This window comes from Haematobia irritans, chromosome 1 (assembly GCF_050003625.1).
Source record: "Haematobia irritans isolate KBUSLIRL chromosome 1, ASM5000362v1, whole genome shotgun sequence".
Classification (NCBI taxonomy): domain Eukaryota; kingdom Metazoa; phylum Arthropoda; class Insecta; order Diptera; family Muscidae; genus Haematobia; species Haematobia irritans.
Window position 1 is genome coordinate 74,633,617 of NC_134397.1, and position 24,309 is coordinate 74,657,925.

Genomic DNA, 24,309 nt, shown 5'->3' on the forward strand with positions numbered 1-24,309 from the left:
CAAGAAACAAAAAAAGAAAATGTTTTTGTATAGTCTGTCTGTCGTAATCGTCCATTGTACCAAATGTCCATTTTGATAATGTTCCTATAGCATTTATTAGTCCTCGTTTTTGTCTAATTTGTCTAGGTATAAGCGTCATTAGTTTATTACGAGCTTCTAATAATTCTGATTGTAATATGTCTTTGTTACTAGCCTTCATTAATATAATATCGTCTGTCATTTCATTAATGATATTTTCTATTTCTTTAACGTCAATTATGTGTAGTACTATGTCACTGTCCAAAACTATATCCTGATTTTTCAATTCCAAGTCAATAAATCCTGTTTGGTCCACTAATTCTGTCAATGTCATTGCTGTTTCAGTATGTCGAGTCATTATCATCATTAGTATCATTATTAATATCTGAAAATTTTAAAGGTTTTTTAATATTAATAGGGTGAATATTTTGTAATTTCCCTTTTCTAAATTTTGGCTGTTCTTTATGCCTAACTGCTTTGTAATTTTTAATAAAACCTTCAGATCTGGTTTCTTCATAATCCTCTCTGTTTTTATTTAATTTGCTTATGATTTTATATTTTGTTGCCTCTATATTATTTTTTACTATTGCCGGGTCCACTTTATTGTTATGCACTTCATTTGGAGTATATTTGATTGTGGAGTGAAATCTTTCATTGTAATTTCTAATAGCTTTCTGGATTAATTGTCTGATTGGTAAACCTTTTTCAGTTTTATATAAAATCCTAAATTTTTCTGCAATTGTATTATGGAATCTTTCAATGTCTCCGTTACCTGTATGGCTATTTGGTTTAGTCAAATGTAATTCAATGTTTTGAGTATCCAAAAATTCTTTTATCCTTGCAGCTTTAAATTCATTATCTGCTACTATTTTATTTGGTATTCCTAATTTAGTAAAATGATCTTCTAACTGTTCTATAATTGTGACATGATTTCTGTCATTTAACGGATAAGCTGCACCAAATTTCGAGAATTTGTCAATAATTGTTAAGAAATGGTGTCCTTTCGTGACATATGTGTCTATATGTATAATTTCATTTTTCCTAGAGGGAGTTTCTGTAAAATTAAATTTTGGTTTAATAGGCCTTCTATCATATTTAGATTCTTGACAGATTTCACATTGATTAATTACGATTTGAATCAATTCCAGTAATTTTGGATAATATATTTTATTTTTTATTTGATTATACGTTTCTAATATACCTGAATGCATGCTTTCTCTTACGTGATACAACGAAATTTGTTTAACGGCTTCGACTTCTGTTTCAATGTCCTGTGCCCTCATTGTACACTTTATAAATTCAATTTGCGTATCATTTGAAAACATTGCAATAAGTTTTTCTTGGACTATGTTATAACTGTGTTCCGAAATTTCCGAATAAATGCCAATTTTTCCTTTTATAATATACCTTCTGAATATGTCTCCCATTTCTTGGAAATCACATTCGGCTATAAATATTATTCTTTTTCCATGTACTGTTTTAAATTCTTCGACTTTATTATTTGTTAAAATTATTTGTGTTTTATATTTATTAACTATTTCTTCTTTAATTGGAAAATGATCATTTAAATTTTCTTCCGCTGAGTGTACTGTTTGTAAGGATTCATTGTCTTCTATGTTATTAACTGCAAGATTTAATATATCGCTATTGTCACTGTCTATTTCTTCCACATTGTTATCGTCGTTGTTTTGTATCCTGCTTAGAAAATCTGCTACCCTATTTTCTTTGCCTTTCAAATATTCTATGTCAAATTGATATTCCCCTAATTTTAGTAACCATCTTTGATGTCTAGGTGACATATCTTTTCCTTTATATTTCGAATGCAAAAATTTAATTGGCTGGTGGTCTGTTAGAATTTTGAATTTTCTTCCATAAACATAAGGTCTGAAATAATTTACACTCCATAAAATCGCTAAAAATTCTTTTATCTGTTGCCGAATAATTTCTTTCGTGATTATTTAACGTCCTCGAAGCAAAACATACAGGATGTCCTTCCTGAGATAATACGGCACCTATAGCGTAATTTGATGCGTCCGTTGTGACTGTAAATTGTTTATCATAATTCGGATAACGTAAAATTGGATGCGAGCTTATTAATATTTTTAATTTTTCAAACGCTTCTATATAAGTGGGGTCTTTTAGATTAATTTTAACACCTTTTTTCAAATATTTAGTAATAGGTTGTGCTACTTTAGCATAATTTTTTACAAATTTACGATAATAACCTGTTAGTCCTAAGAAGCTTTTTATCTGTTTCTCTGTTTTTGGTAACTCTAAATTTTGAATAACTTTAATTTTGTTGGGATTTGGTTTCGTTCCGTCTTTCGTTAAAATGTGTCCTAAAAATTCTGTTTCTTTCCGCATAAAATTACATTTGTCAATTTGGATTTTTAAATTTTTACTTTCTAAAACCTTGAATATATTTCTAATAGCTTTTACATGTTCTTGCAATGTGGTGCTAAAAATAAGAATATCGTCTAAATAAACTACGCATGTTTTATTTATAAAATCCCTCAAAATTTCATTCATGAGCCGTTGAAATGTTGCGGGCGCATTTTTTAATCCAAACGGCATTCTTACGAATTCATATAAACCGTGAGGTGTTACAAACGCAGTTTTTTCTCTATCTTCCTGTTTTACTAAAATTTGGTGATAACCTTTTGCTAAATCTAATGTTGTAAAATACTGAGCTCGTCCTAATTTATCCAGGATTGAATCAATATTCGGGAGAGGATATTTGTCATCGATTGTAACTTCGTTTAATTTTCTATAGTCTACTACCAATCGGAATTTCTTTTGTCCAGAATTATCTATTTTCTTCGGCACTACAATTAATGGACTTGAGTATCTAGAATAGCTTTTTTGAATGATCCCTTGTTCTTCCATTTCTTGTATTTGTTTTCTTACTTCCATTTCATGTTGAGGCGGATATCTGTATAATTTTGAATTAATTTGTTGTTGTGTTGTTGTTTTAATTTCATGTTGAATTTCAGTAGTATTTGTTAATTGGTCACCTTCTTTATAGAGTAGATTTTTGAATTGTTTTATTAAAAGTGAGATTTCCTTGTATTCTTCCTCGTTTAGATGATCTAGCTTTATTCTTTCTAAATCTGATCCCTCTAGCGTATAAATTTGCTCAAAATTAAAAGGTTTATTTATAAATTGAATTTCATTGTCATTTAAAATAATTTTTCTTTCTTCAATATTTATTTTCGCGTTCAAAAATTTTAATATATCCATTCCGATGATGAAATCATAATTTCGTCCAATGAGTGGAGCTGATTTCCATCTCACTCTGGCATTGTTTGGCAAATTAAATTCTTGTGGTGCTTTTGTAATGACTTCGTATTTTATTGAATCTTCATTTGTAATTGTACTAAATATTATTGGATTTCTTAGTTTTGTTTTAGGAAAATTATTAACTTCATTATTTATTAAACTAAAGCTTGCTCCGGTATCTATAAGAGCATTATATTTTTTACCGTCAATTATCATAATTATTTTAGGCAACCACTCCGATGTGGTTTCGTAAAAAAAACGCAATTATTTATTTCCCTTCCTTCATTATTTTGAAAAGTTCTTTCCTGGCTTTGCCTGACTGAGACTAAGCGATTTTGGCCAGTCTGCGGGTCAGGGTGTCCTGCCTGTTGGAAATTACTTCTACTACTGTGAATATTATCAACTTCCATTGGTTCAACCTGACCTTGCCTGAACGCATTCTGGCGATATTGGCCAGAATTCTGCCCAGGGTTTCCTGTCATTGGTCTATGGAAATTTCCAGATTTATTGGGCCTATGATTGTATAAATTTCCTTTATAATTATAATTATCCCTATAGTTGTTATACCAATTATTATTATTATTTCCTTTGTAGTAATTTTGGCCATGGTTATTATTATTATATTCGCGATAATTATTTTGCCTATATTGTCCTGATTCATTGTTATACCGTTGATACTGGTTTCTGTTTCTATAATCTTCATGAAATTGATTTTTTCTATTCCCTGCAAATTCTAATCTATTTTCTTTTGTTTTAAATTTCCTATATTCTGTCCGAATACAACTGTCTTCAAATCGCCTACTTGTCATGATTTTCAATATATTATTCAAATTAACTTCATTGTAAATTTTATCCAACAATATTCCCTGCGTCATTTCCTTTATTGTATTTACTAATATACTGTCCATATTTGATAGGTCAAGATAGTGGTCGTCCGCATAGTATACAGTCAGTTCGTCTGACTTATATTTAATGTCTTGAATTTCAATCATGAGTTCACTCACCGTATTTACTTTAAGATTTGCTACTTTTTTGTAAAGTTGATGGGGCTCTACATCTGGTCGATACCTCAGCTTCAGAGTTTCCTTGATCAGCAACCAGTTATCCGGTTCGGGGATGTTGATTATTACATTTTTTGCTGGTCCTTGAATAACTCTGTAGAATATAGTCCTGACTGCCTCTTTTCTAGTTTCATGGTTGGTGATTGTTGACAGCAAGTACTCTATGTTGCTAAAGAATGAATTTATGGTGATTTCTCCAACTCCGGTAAATGTGGGAAGGCTATTTATCATTTTTAGGATGCTTTCCCTTTGGCCTCCATCTACGTTGTTACGAAGTTCTAGATATGCCTGTCGCATTTGCTCCAGTTGTTGATCCTTCCTGGCTAGCTCCTCCACTAGCTCTACTGGTGGTAATTGAGTCTGTCCTTCGGTCATCCTGTTTTGATCGAAAGCTCGTTGCCTTTTATTTTTTGTGAAAATTTTGTTTGTTTTCTAACAATTTAGTGTTCACTGCACAGAAAATTTGTTTTCTGTGACTTTAGTTTCTTTGGTGGTACTGCACAGAGATCTTTTTCTTCTGTGGCTTCAGTTGATATTCTTAAGTTTTCACTTCACCAATTTTATTTTCTTTTTAGCGTTCTCTTTAATTATAAATGTTCACTGCACTTCTTTTTCGAGTGGTGTTCACTTTAATTATTTAGTAGAGTTCACTGTAAAAAGCTTTCTTTCTTTATTTTCTTTTTAGTGATCTCTTAATTATAAATGTTCACTGCACTTCTTTTTGAGTGGTGTCCACTTTAATTATTTTTTAGAGTTCACTGTAAAAAGTTTTATATATTTTTTTCACAATTTATTTATTTTTTTATTAACCCGATTCGTATCACTGGATCCTTAAATACGTTTTATTAAGGATCCTACCGAATGCGCCAATTTTGTGTTTTACCGAGTTCCGGGGTTTTTTAAAAAAATTAAATAAAGGTATACGTTGTGTTTCGATCAAATGCCCAGATCAGACTCTTTCTTTATTTGTTTTCATTAAATGAGCTTACTTCTTAATTTTACAATTTTGCTTACTATGCTAACGTTTGACTTAAATATAAATTCTGCTTATTATTTGAATTAAATGGAAATATTATGGTTTGCCCAATACCGGATACGGTATTGGGTTACTGTCTGGCTTTTGAATTTCTTTAAGCAATTCATCAATTTTATCAGGTAACTCATTTTTTATGTAGGTCTGGGGGTTTGCATATGTAACTCGCATGAGCAATTAGTACCAATTGCTAAGAAACATTGAGTTTGTAGTCTTATTCGTGTTTCCGTTTTTGAACAAATGCTTTTCACTCATTTTTTCTGAACTATGTGTACATTTTTAAAATGCTGCCATCAAACTAAAATATGCTATCATTTTAACGGACAGAAAAGAATTCAAAGTATTCAAACCGATTGAGCGTAAAATTAACACAAAACAAGTAAGGAAAATCTAAAGTCGGGCGGGGCCGACTATATTATACCCTGCACCACTTTGACTTAAAATTTAAGTCGGCTAACGCCCTGGATATTTACACTATGTTAGTAAAAACAAGAACAAGTATATACAGCACTAAGTTCGGCCGGGCCGAATCTTAAATACCCACCACCATGAACCAAATATTAGGGTTTCCTTTGAAATTTCAAGAGGGCTTGAGGACTTGAGGACACTTCTCGAAGATAAAGATTTCACCTATGAGGACTATATCAGATTCTGGATTTATAAGAACCATTTTTCTTCTACACCCTCAAGAAGTGAAGTCGGTCTATATGGAGGCATTACCAAATGGACCTATAAAAACTTAATCCGATACACGTTTTTGTGAGCCTAAAATAACAGAATATTTACAATTTCATGCAAATCAGATAAAAACTACGGTTTCTAGAAACCCAAGGAGTTAAATCGGGAGATCGTTCTTATGGGGGCTATACTAAAATATGGACCGATACTCACTGTTTTCCACACCTCTTTATGACCCGAAAATACCTCTAGATTTCCAATTTAAGGCAAATAGGGTAAAAACTTCGGATTCTAGAAGCCCAAGAAGTAAAATCGGGAAATCGGTCTATATGGGGGCTATACCACAATATAGACCGTTACTCACCATTTTCGGAACACCTCTTTATGGCCCTAAAATACCTCTAGATTTCCAATTTCAGACAAATTGGATAAAAACTACGATTTCTATAAGCCCAAGACCCCAAATCGGGAGGTCGTTTTATATGGGGACCATACCAAAACATGGACCGATACTCACAATTTTTGGCCCATATATTTGTGGTCCTACAATACCTCTAGATTTCCAATTTCAGGTAAATTGAATAAAAACTGCGGTTTCTATAAGCCCAAGAAATAAAATCGGGAGATCGGTCTATATGGGGGCTATACCAAAATATGGACCGATACTCACAATTTTTGGCACACGTATTTGTGGTCCTACAATACCACTAGATTTCCAATTTCAGGTAAATTGAATAAAAACTGCGGTAGACCGATACTCACCGTTTTTGGCACACCTCTTTATGGTCATAAAATACCTCTAGATTTCAAATTTCAGGCAAATTGGATAAAAACTACGATTTCTATAAGCCCATATGGGGACTATATCAAAACCTGGACCGATATAGCCCATCTTCGAACTTGACCTGTCTGCAGACAAAAGACGAGTTTGTGCAAAATTTCAGCACGATTGCTTCATTATTGAAGACTATAGCGTGATTACAACAGACAGACAGACAGACGGACATACGGACATCATTATATCGTCTTAGAATTTCTCCCTGATCAAGAATATATATACTTTATATAGTCGGAAATCGATATTTCGATGTGTTGCAAACGGAATGACAAACTTATTATACCCCCGTCATCATTCTATGGTGGTGACCTCTGTGGTCATATGACGGAAAATCGGGCAAAAGATATATATGGGAGCTATATCTAAATCTGAACCGATTTCAATAAAATCTAGCACACTTGACTACACTACTAATTGTACTCCTAGTGCAAATTTCAAGCAAATTAAGGTAAAACTCTGGCTTCTGGGTCCATATAAATGCATATCGGGGGAAAGATATATATGGAAGCTATATCTAAATCTGAACCGATTTCCAAAATCAATAGGGTTCTATTATTGAAGACTGTAGCATGATTAAAACAGACAGACACACAGACAGACAGACGGACATACGGACATCATTATATCGTCTTAGAATTTCTACCTGATCAAGAATATATATACTTTATATAGTCGGAAATCGATATTTCGATGTGTTGCAAACGGTCACCATTCTATGGTGGTGACCTCTGTGGTCATATGACGGAAAATCGGGCAAAATATATATATGGGAGCTATATCTAAATCTGAACCGATTTCAATAAAATTTAGCACACTTGACTACACTACTAATTGTACTCCTAGTGCAAATTTCAAACAAATTAAGGTAAAACTCTGGCTTCTGGGTCCATATAAATGCATATCGGGGGAAAGATATATATGGAAGCTATATCTAAATCTGAACCGATTTCCAAAATCAATAGGGTTCTATTCTGACCCAAAACAGGAACTTGTGCAAAATTTGAAGGCGATTGAACTTAAATTGCAACTAGACTTTGATCACAAAAAGGTGTTCACAGACAGACGGACGGACGGACAGACGGACATGGCTAGATCGACTCAGGGACTCACCCTGAGCATTACTGCCAAAGACACCATGTGTCTATAGAGTTAAATTGTTTTTAATTTCCCGAAAGGTTGAAAGAAATATTTTTTTGTATGTATATCGACTTGAAATTTTACTCTGGTAAAAATTATAAATATATTTATAATATTTTTATATTTTATATGATTGGAAATTCATATAGTATATTCACAAACCCAATGACAAATATAGTTTACAGTAACCAGGAGCCACCTTGGTGCAATGGTTAGCATGTCCGCCTTGCATACACAGGGTCGTAGGTTCAAACCCAGTTTCGAACAAACACCAGTAATGCTGGTGCCATTTCTGAGTGTTTAAAGCTTCTGTAACTGGTTTCACTGTTTGGACCCGGATATAAAACGGAGATCCCTTGTCATTGAGCTAAATATAGAATCGGGCTGCACTCAGTGATAAGAGAGAAGTTCACCATTGTGGTATCACAATGGACTGAATAGTCTAAGTGAGCCTGAAATATCGGGCTACCACTATACCTAACCTAACCTGACCTACAGTAACCAGTATTAAAAATGTAATATTATTCCACTATTCATGCCAATTGTAAATTAAGCAAACTATTAATATTTTTTATTATTCTATTTGCAGTAATCATCAGCTGTTTACGATAAACACCCCTACCATCACCATCATCATAGCCAACAGTAGCAGCTAAAACATGGGAACCGGTCATTTTTTCTGGGTGATATTTTACTTTGCCAGTTTATGTAGTGCATCACTGTAAGTACTTTCGATACCACAATTTCAATCTATGGTACCTCCTTCAAAACTTTTCTCAAAACGTAAAAAAAAATTATATATGATTTATTCATATTTTTTGTGGAAAACTTTTATGCACAGGGAAGAAAAACCACCGCTATATATTTGAAGTAAAACTAACAACGTTTGAAGTCAATTTTAGAATATGAAATAAAATAATTGAGCTTTAATTTAAGTATATCGAAATTAATAAAATAAATTTTTTTAATTTTTGTCGGATTGGCATTTTGGAATTATTGCAATTATTAAATCATTCACATTAAGCATATCTTAAAGAGAGAACAAATATACACTTACCATAATACTACACCTGTACCAGCTTCATTCACTGTAAAGAACACAACTCAATTCTATGCTAACGTACACTGCTCTTTTTTTTAAACACCCCACTCTGTAACACACTGCTTATTCACCATACAACATCGCTTCTACACTCACACGAGTACGTGTACTCTATATCACATATATTCTCACTACGCTCACCAAAGATATGCTTAACAATTTTATGATATGTGCGGCTGTATAATACTCCAATGATAACAAAAAATATTTTCTACTCCACTGTTATAATTGGAAGTTTGTTTCTTCATAAATAATTTCTTTTATTGTTGGTCATTTATTCATCAATTAAATTCAAAATTCTTTATTATCATATGCTCTCAGCTGAATGTGACGATAATAGGTATGTTCGCGAGGTTTTCCGTTAGAAAAAAAAAAAAACAATGAAAACTGGAAAGAAACAGAAGAAATTTTCTTTATTTCGAAAATATTTAGTGAATGGACTGTCATAGAAAAACTATACGCGTTATAATTTAAGGTTCTTTTTATATTTTTTATTAAACTTCAACAGGAGTTGTAGATCTAATAGCCCTTTTTTTGGTTTAATTCGTTTGGTCGTGATTACTAAAATTTCCCAAAAAAATTTATGTATATAAAATATAAAGTTAATAACACAACACAACATAAAAATTCCAAACAAAAAATCATTTATCCCAGCCGAAAGTAATCGATGAGAGGAGAAAAGTAATTTCTGGATTTTGTTAGATTGGTTGCTGTTTGTTTTTTTATGAGCCTCTATAATTTTTTCACTAAATTCGATTTTGAGCAATTTTTTGTCATTTTCTTCTATTTTTCGTACGGTCATAGCTCGAAAAATGTTGTGGATTTTTCTGGGCAGTCTTCAGCAAAGTTGTAGCTCTTGACTCGGTCAACAAAAATGGTGAAAATTTCATCTTCGTGCTCAAAACCACAAAAAAGTCGACAATACTACCACTTTTTTTACCGATTTTTCGACAACAGCTCTAGACGAAACCCATGCTCTGATCACTGATATTACTGTTTCAATTAAATTACCACTATAGAAAAAAATTCTAGGTAAAATAGGTACCAATTAACAGCGTTACCGTTGTGCCACTTTAGTGGCAAATTTGCCACTTTTTCAAGCGGTGATACTTTTGTGCTACCTTTCTGTTGTGCCACTAAATGTGATACTTTTTGCTATTTTGCGTCACTTTTTAATAACGTTCATTTATACTGTAGTATATTTTGCACATAGCAAATAGCGCTAAGATTACAGTTATGATAAGATCTTCGCAAATACTTGATTTCATGAGACGAATATTATTAATTGTGAGCAAGTTTGCTGTTTTACTGTATCATTACCAGTGTATAATATTACCGCCTAAAAGTATGCTTGAAAAAATTTTCTATAGTAGATAAATCGGGTTAATTTTCTGAATATCAAATTTCAACGATTTTCATCTAAATGTAGATAAAATTAATGGTTCACTAGTGTAGATCTAAATCAAAAAAGTTATTTCACTAATACACTGATATATATGCGTCTAATTGTCGAATTTTCTTTATGAAAGAGTGTACCACTTTTTTAAAATAAGTTTGCCACTTTTTATGCCTTGTGACACTTTTTGTGTCACTTTCTAGAAATTCTCAACGGTAACGCTGCTAATTACGAGATGAGATTAACATCAATTAAACGCTCCAAGTATTATAAACACATTTGTTTAGCTGCTTTAATAGGATTAATTGCTGGATCATTTACTTTTATCGATTTTTTTATCATGAACCTATGTAGGATAGCTCTAAGATTGTATCTAAGAATTTCTTCCAGGCTGCTGGTGCTTTACTCATACTTCTCCACTTGTATCCTTATTCTACGGTGAGCGATCTAACTGAAACTCGTCTTTTGAAGAGTGCGCCAGGCCTTTAAAAAAAATGTGGCAAAAATTCGTTCTTTCGTTAGGAAATCGTGCAGGAGCCAATGTATATCATAATCCTTATCGAGATCTCAGAGTTGACAAAGTTGGCACTTTTTTTATTTATTTATTTACTTTTTAAATAAAGGATACAGTTTATACTTGTGAATATGTTCGTACGTGTTGAATAGAAATAGTTGCACGATTTTCATTTTTTACTATTTTCCGCCTTTCGAAAATATAAATATGAACATCATTCCAACTGAAATTATTTTACTATCAAATTGCGATCTATTTGTGTCTATTAAATAGGAAATTTAATTTGTGAATAAAGATTTGTAAAAACATTTACATCCTAAAACTATACTTTAATTATTTAATTATGACTCTCAAACTAGTCTGCCTTTGACTGCAATGACTCTCCAATTGTTCTCCCACAGTATCCAATCACAATAGCAATAATGATTTGTAAAATATTTACATCCTGAAACTATGCTTGAATTTTGTTTTATTATGACTTTAAAACCCTCTAGTCTGCCTATCTGTGTGTTCTAATCACTCTGTAACTGTGGAAATTAGACTTTTTCCACAGGTAGATCAAACTTTTTATAGCTTGACCATTAAAGTCTATTGGGTTTTATATCTATATATCTTTTTGACCTGTAGCTCTTGCCTTTAAAATATATCTTTCCAATCTTTATAATGTCTACAATTTCCTACAGCAAAATCTAACAATTAAATATGCAGTTCATTGATGATGCTTCTTTCATCCATAGTGATGTTAAAGGTGTTCTTTGTAGGTGGTTAAATTTCAAGGGCCGATTTTGATTTTGAATCAAACACCAACTAGTTAGGAAATTATTGTAATTTTATTTTATTATGATATATTGGTATTACTCAATTATGTATATAACAAAATACCAAATAGGCGCCGCGACCTCGGTGGCACACCTTCATCCGATGCTCCAAATTTTCGATGACGGTGAGGCATAATGGAGGTTCTATGCCGTTAATATGCCGAATTATCTCATCCTTTAGCTCTTGAATTGTTGCTGGCTTATCGACGTTCACCTTTTCTTTCAAATAACCCCAAAGAAAAAAGTCCAACGGTGTCAAATCACATGATCTTGGCGCCCAATTGACATCGCCATTACGTGAGATAACACGGCCATTGAATTTGTTGCGCAAAAGAGCCATTGTTTCGTTAGCTGTGTGGCAAGTGGCACCGTCCTGCTGAAACCACATCCATATCTTCCAATTCGGGCCATAAAAAGTTCGTTATCATCTCACGATAGCGAACACCATTCACAGTAACTGCATGACCCGCCTCATTTTGGAAAAAATACGGCCCGATGATGCCGCCAGCCCATAAACCGCACCAAACAGTTACTCTTTGTGGGTGCATTGGTTTTTCGACAATCACTCTTGGATTCTCATTCGCCCAAATGCGGCAATTCTGTTTATTGACGAATCCATTGAGGTGAAAATGTGCCTCATCACTGAAGATGATTTTCTTCGAAAATTGAGCATCCATTGTTGCCATTTCATGGAACCATTCTGCCCATTCACGACGTTTGGAATGGTCAAGAGGCTTTAGTTCTTGAGCCAATTGCACCTTGTAAGCGTGTAAATGCAATATTATTTACATTTATTCAATACATATTTTATTTCACATACATAATTCACATTCACATATACATATGTGTGCGTGCCTGTGTATTTAACTGCTGGTTGCTGCCATTGCCGTATCTAGACATTTTTAACCAGGGGGGCTATAGCACCCATATCTATACTACAGTAACAATATATAATGGAAAATCATATATAGGTTTTCACATTATAGGGGGGGGGGCAATTTTTTTCTGGAGGGGGCTAAGCCCTCCCCCAGTGGCTTTAGTACGCATATGGTTGCTGCTTGCTATTACAATATTAACGTTTTATTTTTTCTTGGGCAATTTATCTGCTACTCCTTTTGTGCTTTGTATATTATCGGAACAAAAATATGATCCGTGTTTGCGTTATAAACCCACACAAATAATTTTAATAAATAAATTATTTCTTAATTCACATTCACATTGTATTTCTTAATTCACATTGTAAATGCTATAAACGTCAGTTGTACCCATTTTTTGGTTTTGTATGGGGTTTCGCAGCGGAAATCGAACATAGTACCGGCCCTTAGACTTAGAAAAGTATTTTTAAAAGTTGATTAGCATTTCAACTACACAATTTATCATCCCTGCCGAAATATCGATCACGAAGTTTACACTCTACAGGCTATGAGTAGAAGTAAATGGAGAGAGGTTTTGAGTCACTTCAAAATTCAGCTGAGAGTATTCAAGCCATACTTTCTTTTATTATTTTAACCAATTTTCATTAAAAAATTTTACAAATTTTTATTTGTTTTTGTATTTGTATTTTTGTTTTAATCAAAATTGAAAAAACACTTATTATACGTTCGTACCTATCATAATTTCAGAGCTAATAATGCCAAAATAAATTTCCGAGAAAAGGAGAAAAAAGTCTTAGATCAAATTTTAGGTGCAGGCAAATACGATGCAAGAATACGACCATCTGGTATCAATGGAACGGGTAAGAAATCGCTTTTAATTAATTACCAAAATACACAAAAAACATTAAGTTTCCAAAAAAAAAAAAAAAAAAAACAATATTTTTAAAAAATTCAAACAAGGCAAAAATATATGACATCAATTTACAATAATTAATGAAAATTCAGCAGAAATAATAGGGAAATTCTATTTTTTTTTTTAATTTTGTATTGTCGAAAAAAAATAGTTTTATAAAATAAAACTTTTTATTGGTAACTGAATAATTTTATTTTTCAACCAAAAAAATATACAAACAAATTAAATATTATTTTAATTAATATTTCGTTTTTTAAATATTAGAAAATGTTCATTGAACTACTTTAATATTTTTTATACAATTATAATTTTTATTTATTTATTATTTTAATACAGTTTTTAATAACAAAAATATTTTTTCTATATATATTTTATGTTAAATATATTAAATTTTTGAAAAATGTCCAAAAATATTTGTTTTTCGATCTTAATTTCTCTTATATAAAAAAATAAACCATATTAAAATATTTTTTATTTTGTTTACAAAAAGCTTTTGATTTTGTATGTATAAATTTCTTATAATTTTTAGATTTTAGGATAATCAGGGTCTCAATTAAGCACTTTATATACAAATGACCTATGCCACTATTAAAATATTTATAAAAAAAACATTTGTTTTTAATTTCTTATCATTAAGAATTTAATTTTAGTTATTTAATTTTCTTGTTGGTTGTTTTTTTTTTATTTTGCATAATGACATATCTAATTTAGATAAATATTATTTATATTTTATAAAAACCAAAGCATTTACTAAGTATTGTATTTATATTATAATTATTTATTATATAAATATATTAATTAAGTATCACTAACATTTATTGAGACAAATTATTTTTAAAAAATCAAAATCATATCACAAAACAAAAATTATAAAACATACAACCTAGTTAAACCTTTCTACTAATCCAAATAATTTCTCTCTATATACTTACCCACTTATTTTTTAAATATTGACGATCAAATCAATTCAAATCAAATTGTTATAAACATTATTATCCATACTACCTACCCAAAATTACAAATACCAAATCAAATCCACCTACCAAAAAAATACAAACCAAAAATGCGTCATACTGTTGTTGTAAACTGAAAACTGTGAAAATCTGTCAAACTGATCAAAATGCAAAAAATGCTTAATTAAAATATATATACACGACATGATGTATATATGTAAACAACTATGAAAATCTAACATACAGATGGTCCCGCCATAGTCAGAATCAATCTGTTTGTTCGAAGTATTATGACGATTAGTGACATTAAAATGGTAAGTTCTCACTATCAATCAACATTACCAACCAAAAAAAAAATTGCCCTTAAAAAAGGCCAAACACAAAATTAATTGCTTTCTCCCAAAAAGAGAAACAATTTGAGTGTGTGGCCATTTTTTTTTTTTTTTTCAATCGAATCAAAACAAAATTCCATAAAAAGAACCAACAAAATTTGCAACCATCCCCGCAAATCTAAAACAAAATATCATAGTTTCTCACCCTTCCACAAATAAAAGCTTTAAAATTGTTAACTCAAACTTCCAGTATTTTAGAATTGTTTTCCAAATTAAAATATACCAAAAATACTTCAAAGCAAAATTCTATTATGCATACAATTTCAAATTAAGTTGCTCAACATTTTGTGAAAACTATTTTGCTTTTAACAAAAATAAACCCTTCCTTATCTAAGGAATTGAGATACGAAAAAATGTAAAACCCCAATTTCAAAAACTGTAGACCCTCTAGATCTAGCAAATTTCCCCCTTAAAGATTCCTCTAACTCTCAAACATCTTCATTACTATTCATTATCAATTCAAAAAACAAACTCTAGTTTCACCATATCTATTTGCTAAATTATTAAATAAACCAAAAAAAACTACAAATAAACCAAAATCCTACGAAAAACCAAAACAAAGAATATACTTAATTTTAATGTAGTTATAATTTGATAGAATTTTTATTGCATATTTATAATTATAATTTTTTGAAATGCATTTTAAAAACGTTGATCTATGTGAGCATTAATACTAATAAAAATAAGTAAATGAAAACAAACCAAAACATTCAACTTAAAAAGAAACAATTCCGCCTTAAATTTAAGAAATTTGTCTTGTGACAAGAGAAAAGTTCTTTAAATAGCTAATAATAAAATAACTATAAATATATGTTGATAAATACAATTGATGTTATATGTACTTTTAAGACACTTTTACAATATACCAAACTAAAATGTGACAGAGACAAAGATGCACAGCGAAAGCGAGAGAGACAGATGGTAAATGATACAAATTAATTTGTATTAAAAAGTTGTAAAATTATTTAAATCCTAAAACTATGCCCAGTTTTTTTATTAAACCATGACTTTCAAAAAATCTCCAATACCGTTAAATTAATTACTCTGAAATATTATTCAATCACAATAGTGATACGTATTTGCAACTAAATGTACATCCTTAAAATAGGCTTTAATTATTTTTATGACTTTCAAACTAGTCGTCCCATTAGCCGTGGCTCTCCAATGTTACTCTCCAATATTATCCAATCACAATAGCAATAACTATATGTAAAATATTTACATCCTGAAACTATGCTTTGTTTTTCATAATGAAATTATCTAAAACTCAGTACTCCACCTAACTGTTTATTCCAATTGCTCTACAACCTTAAAACTTACCTTCTGGCACAGACAGATCAAGCTGAATAATATGTTATAGAGACCCTTAACTTTTTATAGCTTCAACATTAAAGTCTATTGGTTTTAAGACCATCAAATAGATGTCGCATTGACTTTAAATGCTGTTCTTCCAATATTCTACAATTTCCTGCAGCAAAGTCAAACAATTAAAGTATGTAGCACATTGATGTTAGTTCTTTATTAAATAGTTCTGTTAAAGACCTGCTTTGTGCTATACGAACTTACCAAAAAGGGAACATAAATGGCCCCCATGGAAATCTCCCATAAATAAATAAAATATTTCCTCTGGATTTATTCCCGAATAATTTTCTTTTGCCACTCATGCAGGCGAATCATACTATTACAACTCCAATTGTACCTGGGGATTTCTCTACGTTATGGACTAGTTCGACAAACCTAAACAAAGACCAAAATATGTCTTTTCATTGGAAGATCACCCGTTAGAATATGTGCTGCAGGTTCAATATTAAAATTAAGTATGGAAACTATATGTTAAATTGCTTTTCGATCACTAGAAAAGCCAAATTTACCTTGAAATATTGCCAAGCGTTTTGTCACTTTAAGAGCAACTTTTGCTTCTCCCAATTTTTTGATTTGTATGTTAGATTAGGTTAAGAATAGTGACAACGCGTTATTTTAGGCGCAGAGAGTTCTTTAATCTTGCTAACTCGTTCAAAAATCAGGTATTCCTAGTTCTCATTTATGTCCCCACATATGGCTCTATTGGGGTCCTTGGTCTCCAAAACTCTCGCCGACATTTCCTTCAAAAAACAAAAATTCTGACAAAGACGGGGCAAAAATTAGAGAAATAAAATCGGAAAATTAAAGCATATTATCTCTTGGCACCTAAAACAATACTACATTTTCTCCATGTATACCATTTCCTAAAAATATACTACACTCTCGCAATTTCAAGCTAAATACAATCTTTAACTACAATTAACTGACATACATTCAATCATTTTGTATAACCTCTAGGCAAAGCTACGAATGCGAAATCACTGCGTTCATCACTGTGATTTTGCAAAATAACCCCATTAGTTGTCCTTATCGAGATCATTAACTATTTACTATGATTAGTTAACGTTCTCTATACATTGAATTGACTTACTCCCTTATTTTGCGAATCATGGCGAGTGAACGCAATACGAGATCATATTATCATCATTATCTCGTTCAATGCTTAATTGTGTCTGCCTTTTATAAGTGTGGAACACTAGAAAATGTTAAGAGTCATTCGATTTGGCTGTTTTGTTTCAAAAAGTACAACAAAATGGCAACCATAGAATTTATTGAGAAAAAGTGATGTCTACCGTTATACATAATGAAAGACAAAACAACCTGGACGAAAAACAATTAAAGACAAAATTAGTATATATATTTTTTTCAAATATCATTATACAAAATTAGTTAAAAATTATAAAACTAAAAATTTTAAAAATATATATTTTGTAGTATTAGGGCCACCAGCAAACAAGTGTTTACTATGATTTAGAAATTAAATTGGCAACATTGAAAAAGGAAGAATTGAAAAAGGTCAACATGGCCTTTATGTTTAGCTAGTTATCCCAAAACCGACTGATATACAAATGAAAAAAGAAATATATTTACAGAAATTTTCTATTTAATACAATTTTACAATATACAAAAATAAAATCTGACAGAAACAAAGATACACAAAGAAAGCGAGAGAGACAGGCGGTAATTGATGGAAATATTTTCAGTAATTACACAAAAAAAAAAGTGAACCCTATATGGCACTAAAGCCAATTTAGATTATGGAATTATTATGTTTTGAGAAAGTTTTCTTGACTCTAATCATTTTTTGTGTTCGTTAGTTACATGAACTAAAAAAGGGAAAGGTTATATACAAATGAAACATAGAGATTTACTAAATTTGCGTGTTTCCAGAAAATAATTCTGCAAATTTGTAAATTTTACCCATCATGAACATCGTGTGGTACTAAAGACATTTTTGCAACTTTAGACTCCAATGTTTTCCTTCACATTACGAAATTTTCTTTTACAAGCGCAAAAAATATAATACTGTCTAATAAATTCTCTTGAATTTGTCGAAAAATATTTACTTAGTTTTGTGAAAACCGCTTGATACTCGCATTTGTAATACAGTTTATTTAAAATGTTCTAAAATTTACCTAAGTTTTCTAAAATTAATCAAAATTTTTCTTCCTTTTTGGGTTCACTACTTTTTTTGAGTCTTCTATTAGTTGTAAAATTATTTAACTCCTAAAACTATGCCAAGTTTTTTCTCTCAACTATGGCATTATCCAATACCGTTAAATCAAATTACTGTAAAATATTATTCAATCACAATAGTAACACCTATTTCAAAAACAATACATCCTAAAAATAGGCTTTGTTTATTTTCTTATTACCATCATTATTCAAAGTAAATACTTGCCATCCTTGATTACCCAGCAAAAAATGGAGCACTATTTCAGCAAGATTGTAAGCGAGAGAGGCAGTACCAACTGCTTACAAAACAACCGAATCAGCGCTGATTTTTGTGGGCGATGTCCGGATTTATAGCAGCTTCAACATAGCGCTGATATAATTGCTCATTTCAATAACAATATTGCTCAGAAGTGAGCAATATTGTTATTGGTATGAAGGAAAACAGCACTACTTTTCGCGCATCTATACTGCATGAATTGGTTGTAATAACGTAAACGAATGATCATAAACTAGTTTGATTACTCGTTTACGTTATTGCCGCCGATACATGCAGTGTGGATGCAAAAAGCGCAACTAAATTTTACTGCTGAAATATTTTTGCTGGGTAACTTTACGAAGTCACTGTTGGAATAAGAACTATGCCATTTAAACTGTCTTTCGACAAATATGAAGGATATGAGGATATTAAGTTTGTAGTGCCGCAAAGGTACCTACATTTGGCGTTTTTACCATGTAATTCACATTTATGTTATCAAAATATAAACAGTGTAATCTGATTAGCCTGGTCAATACACACTTGGCGCCAATTATAATAGACATCCCAGTATATTTTCTCCTTCTTGCCCTATTGCAAAGTCTTCGCATTTCCTTCTCAATGTCCTGAATTTATCGAAGCGCTAAAGTATTGCCGTTATGCCACTTTATGTATTTCATTTTCAACAGTAGTGTTATGGAGTGGATCACCTGAAAGCATGTAAAGGAAGTAAGTTAGTTTAGATAAAGTGGCAGTCCGTCATTTTAGGCTAAAAATTACGGGGCGGATACTGGGTTTTCAACACTCTCCAAAGACTGCAAACCCCCATTTGGAATAAGTTTATTTACTGATTAACTCGAAAATAATAAAATCTTCAAAAGGCTACAACAACAACGGCGTTTTATGGCGTTTGGTCGAAACCGATATTAAACCAATGACCCTTGGTATGCAAGGAGGGCATGCAAGCCATTGCGTTACGGTGGCTTTATAGCAAATAAACTGGGTTACCCGTCTTCAATCACATTGTTCTTGCCTTACTTCAATAACTTTTTGACCCTAGCTTAGCTATGTACCCTCACTCCTTTACTTTCAGGTTTTCGCAATCTATCTTGATATCTAAAATATGAGTTGTTCGATGCAAGATCAAGCAATAAAAAGTTGAAAAAAATAATAAAAATATAATTTTGTGGATCCGGAAGTTTGGCTCAGGTTTGGCTCAGAAGCAATGAATTCCATATGGGATTGTCAAGGGGTGGCAGTCATCTTTGGAACATCCGCTGCATTGAGTTAGCATTAGTTCTTCAGATGTAATGCTAAACTGCCTAAAATGCCAAAATGCCACTGTCTTGTAAAGTCCATCTCTAGAGAAGCATTTTGTGAAGAATTGCCAAATGTTTACTGGGATACTAGGATGTAGTCCATTAATGAATCTGTTTTTTCGCCATTTTGTTTTTAAAGTGTGTGTGAAAGCGGAAATGTACCCCTATTGCTCTATTTCCAGTACTGTTTTCATTTATTGGTCCGGTTCCTTATAACAGGTTGGCTGATAAGTCCCCGGTCTAACAAAGAAAAACTCATTTTTTTGTCAAAATTCGTTTTTATTATTCAACATAATTCCCTTCAAGAGCGATACAACGATTATAACGACCTTCCAATTTTTTGATACCATTTTGGTAGTACTCCTTCTGTTTTCCCTCAAAATAGGCCTCAGTTTCGGCGATCACCTCTTCATTGCAGCCAAATTTTTTCCCTGCGAGCATCCTTTTGAGGTCTGAGAACAAGAAAAAGTCGCTGGGGGCCAGATCTGGAGAATACGGTGGGTGGGGAAGCAATTCGAAGCCCAATTCATGAATTTTTGCCATCGTTCTCAATGACTTGTGGCACGGTGCGTTGTCTTGGTGGAACAACACTTATTTCTTCTTCATATGGTGCCGTTTTGCCGCGATTTCGACCTTCAAAGGCTCCAATAACGCCATATAATAGTCACCGTTGATGGTTTTACCCTTCTCAAGATAATCGATAAAAATTATTCCATGCGCATCCCAAAAAACAGAGGCCATTACTTTGCCAGCGGACTTTTGAGTCTTTCCACGCTTCGGAGACGGTTCACCGCTGTCGCTGTCCACTCAGCCGACTGTCGATTGGACTCAGGAGTGTAGTGATGGAGCCATGTTTCATCCGTTGTCACATATCGACGGAAAAACTCGGGTGTATTACGAGTTAACAGCTGTAAAAACCGCTCAGAATCATCAATACGTTGTTGTTTTTGGTCAAATGTGTGCTAGCGCGGCACCCATTTTGCACAGAGCTTCCGCATATCCAAATATTGATGAATGATATGACCAACACGTTCCTTTGATATCTTTAAGGCCTCTGCTATCTCGATCAACTTCATTTTACGGTCATTCAAAATCATTTTGTGGATTTTTTTGATGTTTTCGTCGGTAACCACCTCTTTCGGGCGTCCACTGCGTTCACCGTCCTCCGTGCTTATTTCACCACGCTTGAATTTTGCATACCAATCAATTATTGTTGATTTCTCTGGGGCAGAGTCCGGAAACTCATTATCAAGCCAAGTTTTTGCTTCCACCGTATTTTTTCCCTTCAGAAAACACGAAATTACTTTTTTTCCATTTTTTTGACAATAACAAAAGTTGCTTCACAAAAGACGCTCTATCTCACAAACTAATTGACTTACCAACGTCAAATTTTACCACGAATCATTTGAAGGTTGGTACTATATAAAAATAGTATGCATTTAATACTAGCGACGCCATCTATGTGTCCCACCGGGGACTTATCAGCCAACCTGTTATTTCGGACAGGCCACGGAATTATTTCCCCAGTTTAAAATGATAGCGTTACTGATCTCTATCGAGTACATCTCATCTGTGCCAATATGAAGGCCATTGTCAGTTCAAGTTTCAATAATACTTTATTGTGAATGAATGACACAAGCTGATGAACATAGCGTAGCAAAATAATTAGATGTATTAATTTTAAAGGAAACAGTACTATTCATTTTACTTTAGTGTTGCCAATTTATGTATACACTATTTTTTTATAATTAGGCTCTTGACATTAGACATCAAAAGTACTATATAAAAATAGTATGCATTTAATACTAGCGACGACATCTATGTGCCCGACCGGGGACTTATCAGCCAACCTGTTATTTCGGACAGGCCACGGAATTATTGCCCCAGTTTAAAATTATAGCGTTACTGATCTCTATCGAGTACATCTCATCTGTGCCACTATGAAGGCCATTGGCAGTTCAAGTTTCAATAATACTTTATTGTGAATGAATGGCACAAGCTGATGAACATAGCGTAGCAAAATAATTAGATGTATTAATTTTAAAGGAAACAGTACTATTCATTTTACTTTAGTGTTGCCAATTTATGTATACACTATTTTTTTATAATTAGGCTCTTGACATTAGACATCAAAAGTACATATAACATCATGTATAACGTTCCTGAATAGTTTGAAACCTAATAAATAAATGGCGGTTTTCTATCACATAGACATCATATTAAATTCATGGTATTATTTAGAGAACTTTGTGACCATTATTGATTACTCATAAAATCTTAGAATGAAACTGTTCATTTAAAATTAACTCAGAAATTTCACATATTTTAGAGTAAAAGGAAAAAAAAAAAAAGAAACACAAAGAACCAATATTTAATACAAATATTTACCTCTTTTTTCTTGATTTAATATGAAACGTTATTGTTAATGTTAAAGATTTAAACTTAAAAAGCTATATAAATTGAATAATATTTATAGTTTTGATTTTATTTTATTTTTTTATTATTTTCGAAATAGATTGAAATATTTTTTAAACATTTATCAATTTGCCATTTATATATCTATTTCAAGTAACAATCCAGCAGTTATAAAAATATAATTCAATCCTGCAAAAAAAAGTTAAATCCTAAAAAGTAAAGAGTTTTTTTCTTCCAAGACTACTTTCCATTTTATTTTGCAAGCATTTTGTTTGTTTTTCTTTCTTAGTTAATTTAGTTAGTCTCATTTCATTTTAGTTTTTTTTTTTATAAAATTTTTGTTTATATTTCATTTTGACATTTCCATTTAGTGCGAATGAGAAATAAATTCCCTTTGGAATTTATCACTAATGATCGCATTTAGTTAGCAGTCTTCATATCGAATGAGAAAGTCAATTTGAACACTTAAAGCAACAAGCAATAAAAAACAATCATAATTAAATTATATAAAACAATTTTCTTTTTTCAAATACAAATGTCTTCTATATTCGTTTACACCCATTTCTAACTCCAGGCAATGGAACGCATGTTTTCTTTTATAGAAGCAGCTACTCATACTCGTCAGAACTAATAAAATAAATGCTTATGAGAGTTTTAAGATTTTCTGTATAATTCAAATCATTTTAGTTTTACTTGAAATATTTTAGGTTGTTTTTTTTTTTTTATTTTAGGTTGGTTTTCTTGACATTTATTTTGTTTCTCGTATTATTCCCTTTAGAATTAAGTTTTATTAAATTTGTTTGAAAATCATTACATTTTTCCAAAGTATTGTTAAGGCATAAAAAAAATAAAATTAGAAAATCGTTAAGTTTAGTATATAGTACATAAGGATTATAGCAATAATCTAGGAATATATACGGACTCAGTAATGGGATTGAATGATGTAATATTTTCATTATGATATAAAATAAAATGGCAGTATTAAATAAATAAGACCAAATCAGTCCATTTTTTTTTTTATAAAACTATATCTTGTTTTGACGATTTAAGTTTATTTACATATATGTTCGATAAATTTTCAAAATTATATCTCTAATGAAATGCTAGTTAAATTTAATTCAATTTAAATGTATCGAACGGTCAAGAGGCCATTTGTCAAGGGCGACGATATACTTTATTATGATTTAAGATCAACTATGGAGAAGGCAGCCTAGAAGTTTCTCCACAAACAACACTGAACAGATTTCAAAATACATTTCTGTAAGTTGTTTGCCATCTTCCAACCAGAGAACTGCAACCGGTGGTATTTTTTGCAGTGATGCCAATTTGTTGTTTTTAGTACAAAATTTTGTGCTTTTTGATTTCCAAAAAACACCAAATTGCCCTTTTTAGTGCCTTTTCAAAAAAGCATCAACTTGGTGCTTTCTGGCGTATTTATTTAAAATAAGCATTAAACATTATAACTCTGTACACTTGGATAGAGGTTCATAATTTCATTAAATTAAAAATGCTTCAAATGAAATCAATATCTAAAAGTCTATAATACATCTTTGTACATTGATGACATTGTACATAGCTTGCTGGAGTACATTGAAATTTAGCTTGCTGGAGTAGTTTTTGTGGTGAGAACTTGTATGTTAGAATTTATAATATATATTTGGTGTTTTTTTACCTTCGGGAGTTGACATCACTGATTTTTTTGTAATTTTTTTACTCGAAAAAAACAGTACCACGGATTAAAACTACAACAAGAAAACACTCGGAGTAAAACTACAACA

At 31.6% G+C, this 24,309-nt stretch overlaps 1 protein-coding gene across 21 annotated transcripts in view; it reads left to right on the forward strand.

Moving 5' to 3' along the window:
• GluClalpha (glycine receptor alpha 1) overlaps positions 1-24,309 on the forward strand; it is a 279,772-nt gene that overhangs the window by 170,083 nt on the left and 85,380 nt on the right. For 16 of the 21 annotated variants that reach the window (XM_075290778.1, XM_075290777.1, XM_075290786.1 and 13 more), the window contains 2 exons: positions 8,634-8,765; positions 13,497-13,609. In XM_075290778.1, the coding sequence (XP_075146893.1) occupies positions 8,704-8,765; positions 13,497-13,609 (175 nt within the window). In that variant the 5' untranslated portion in view covers positions 8,634-8,703. Of the gene's footprint in view, positions 1-8,633; positions 8,766-13,496; positions 13,610-14,861; positions 14,930-24,309 lie in introns of all 21 variants that reach the window. The other 5 variants (XM_075290785.1, XM_075290798.1, XM_075290788.1 and 2 more) reach the window with 1 other exon arrangement.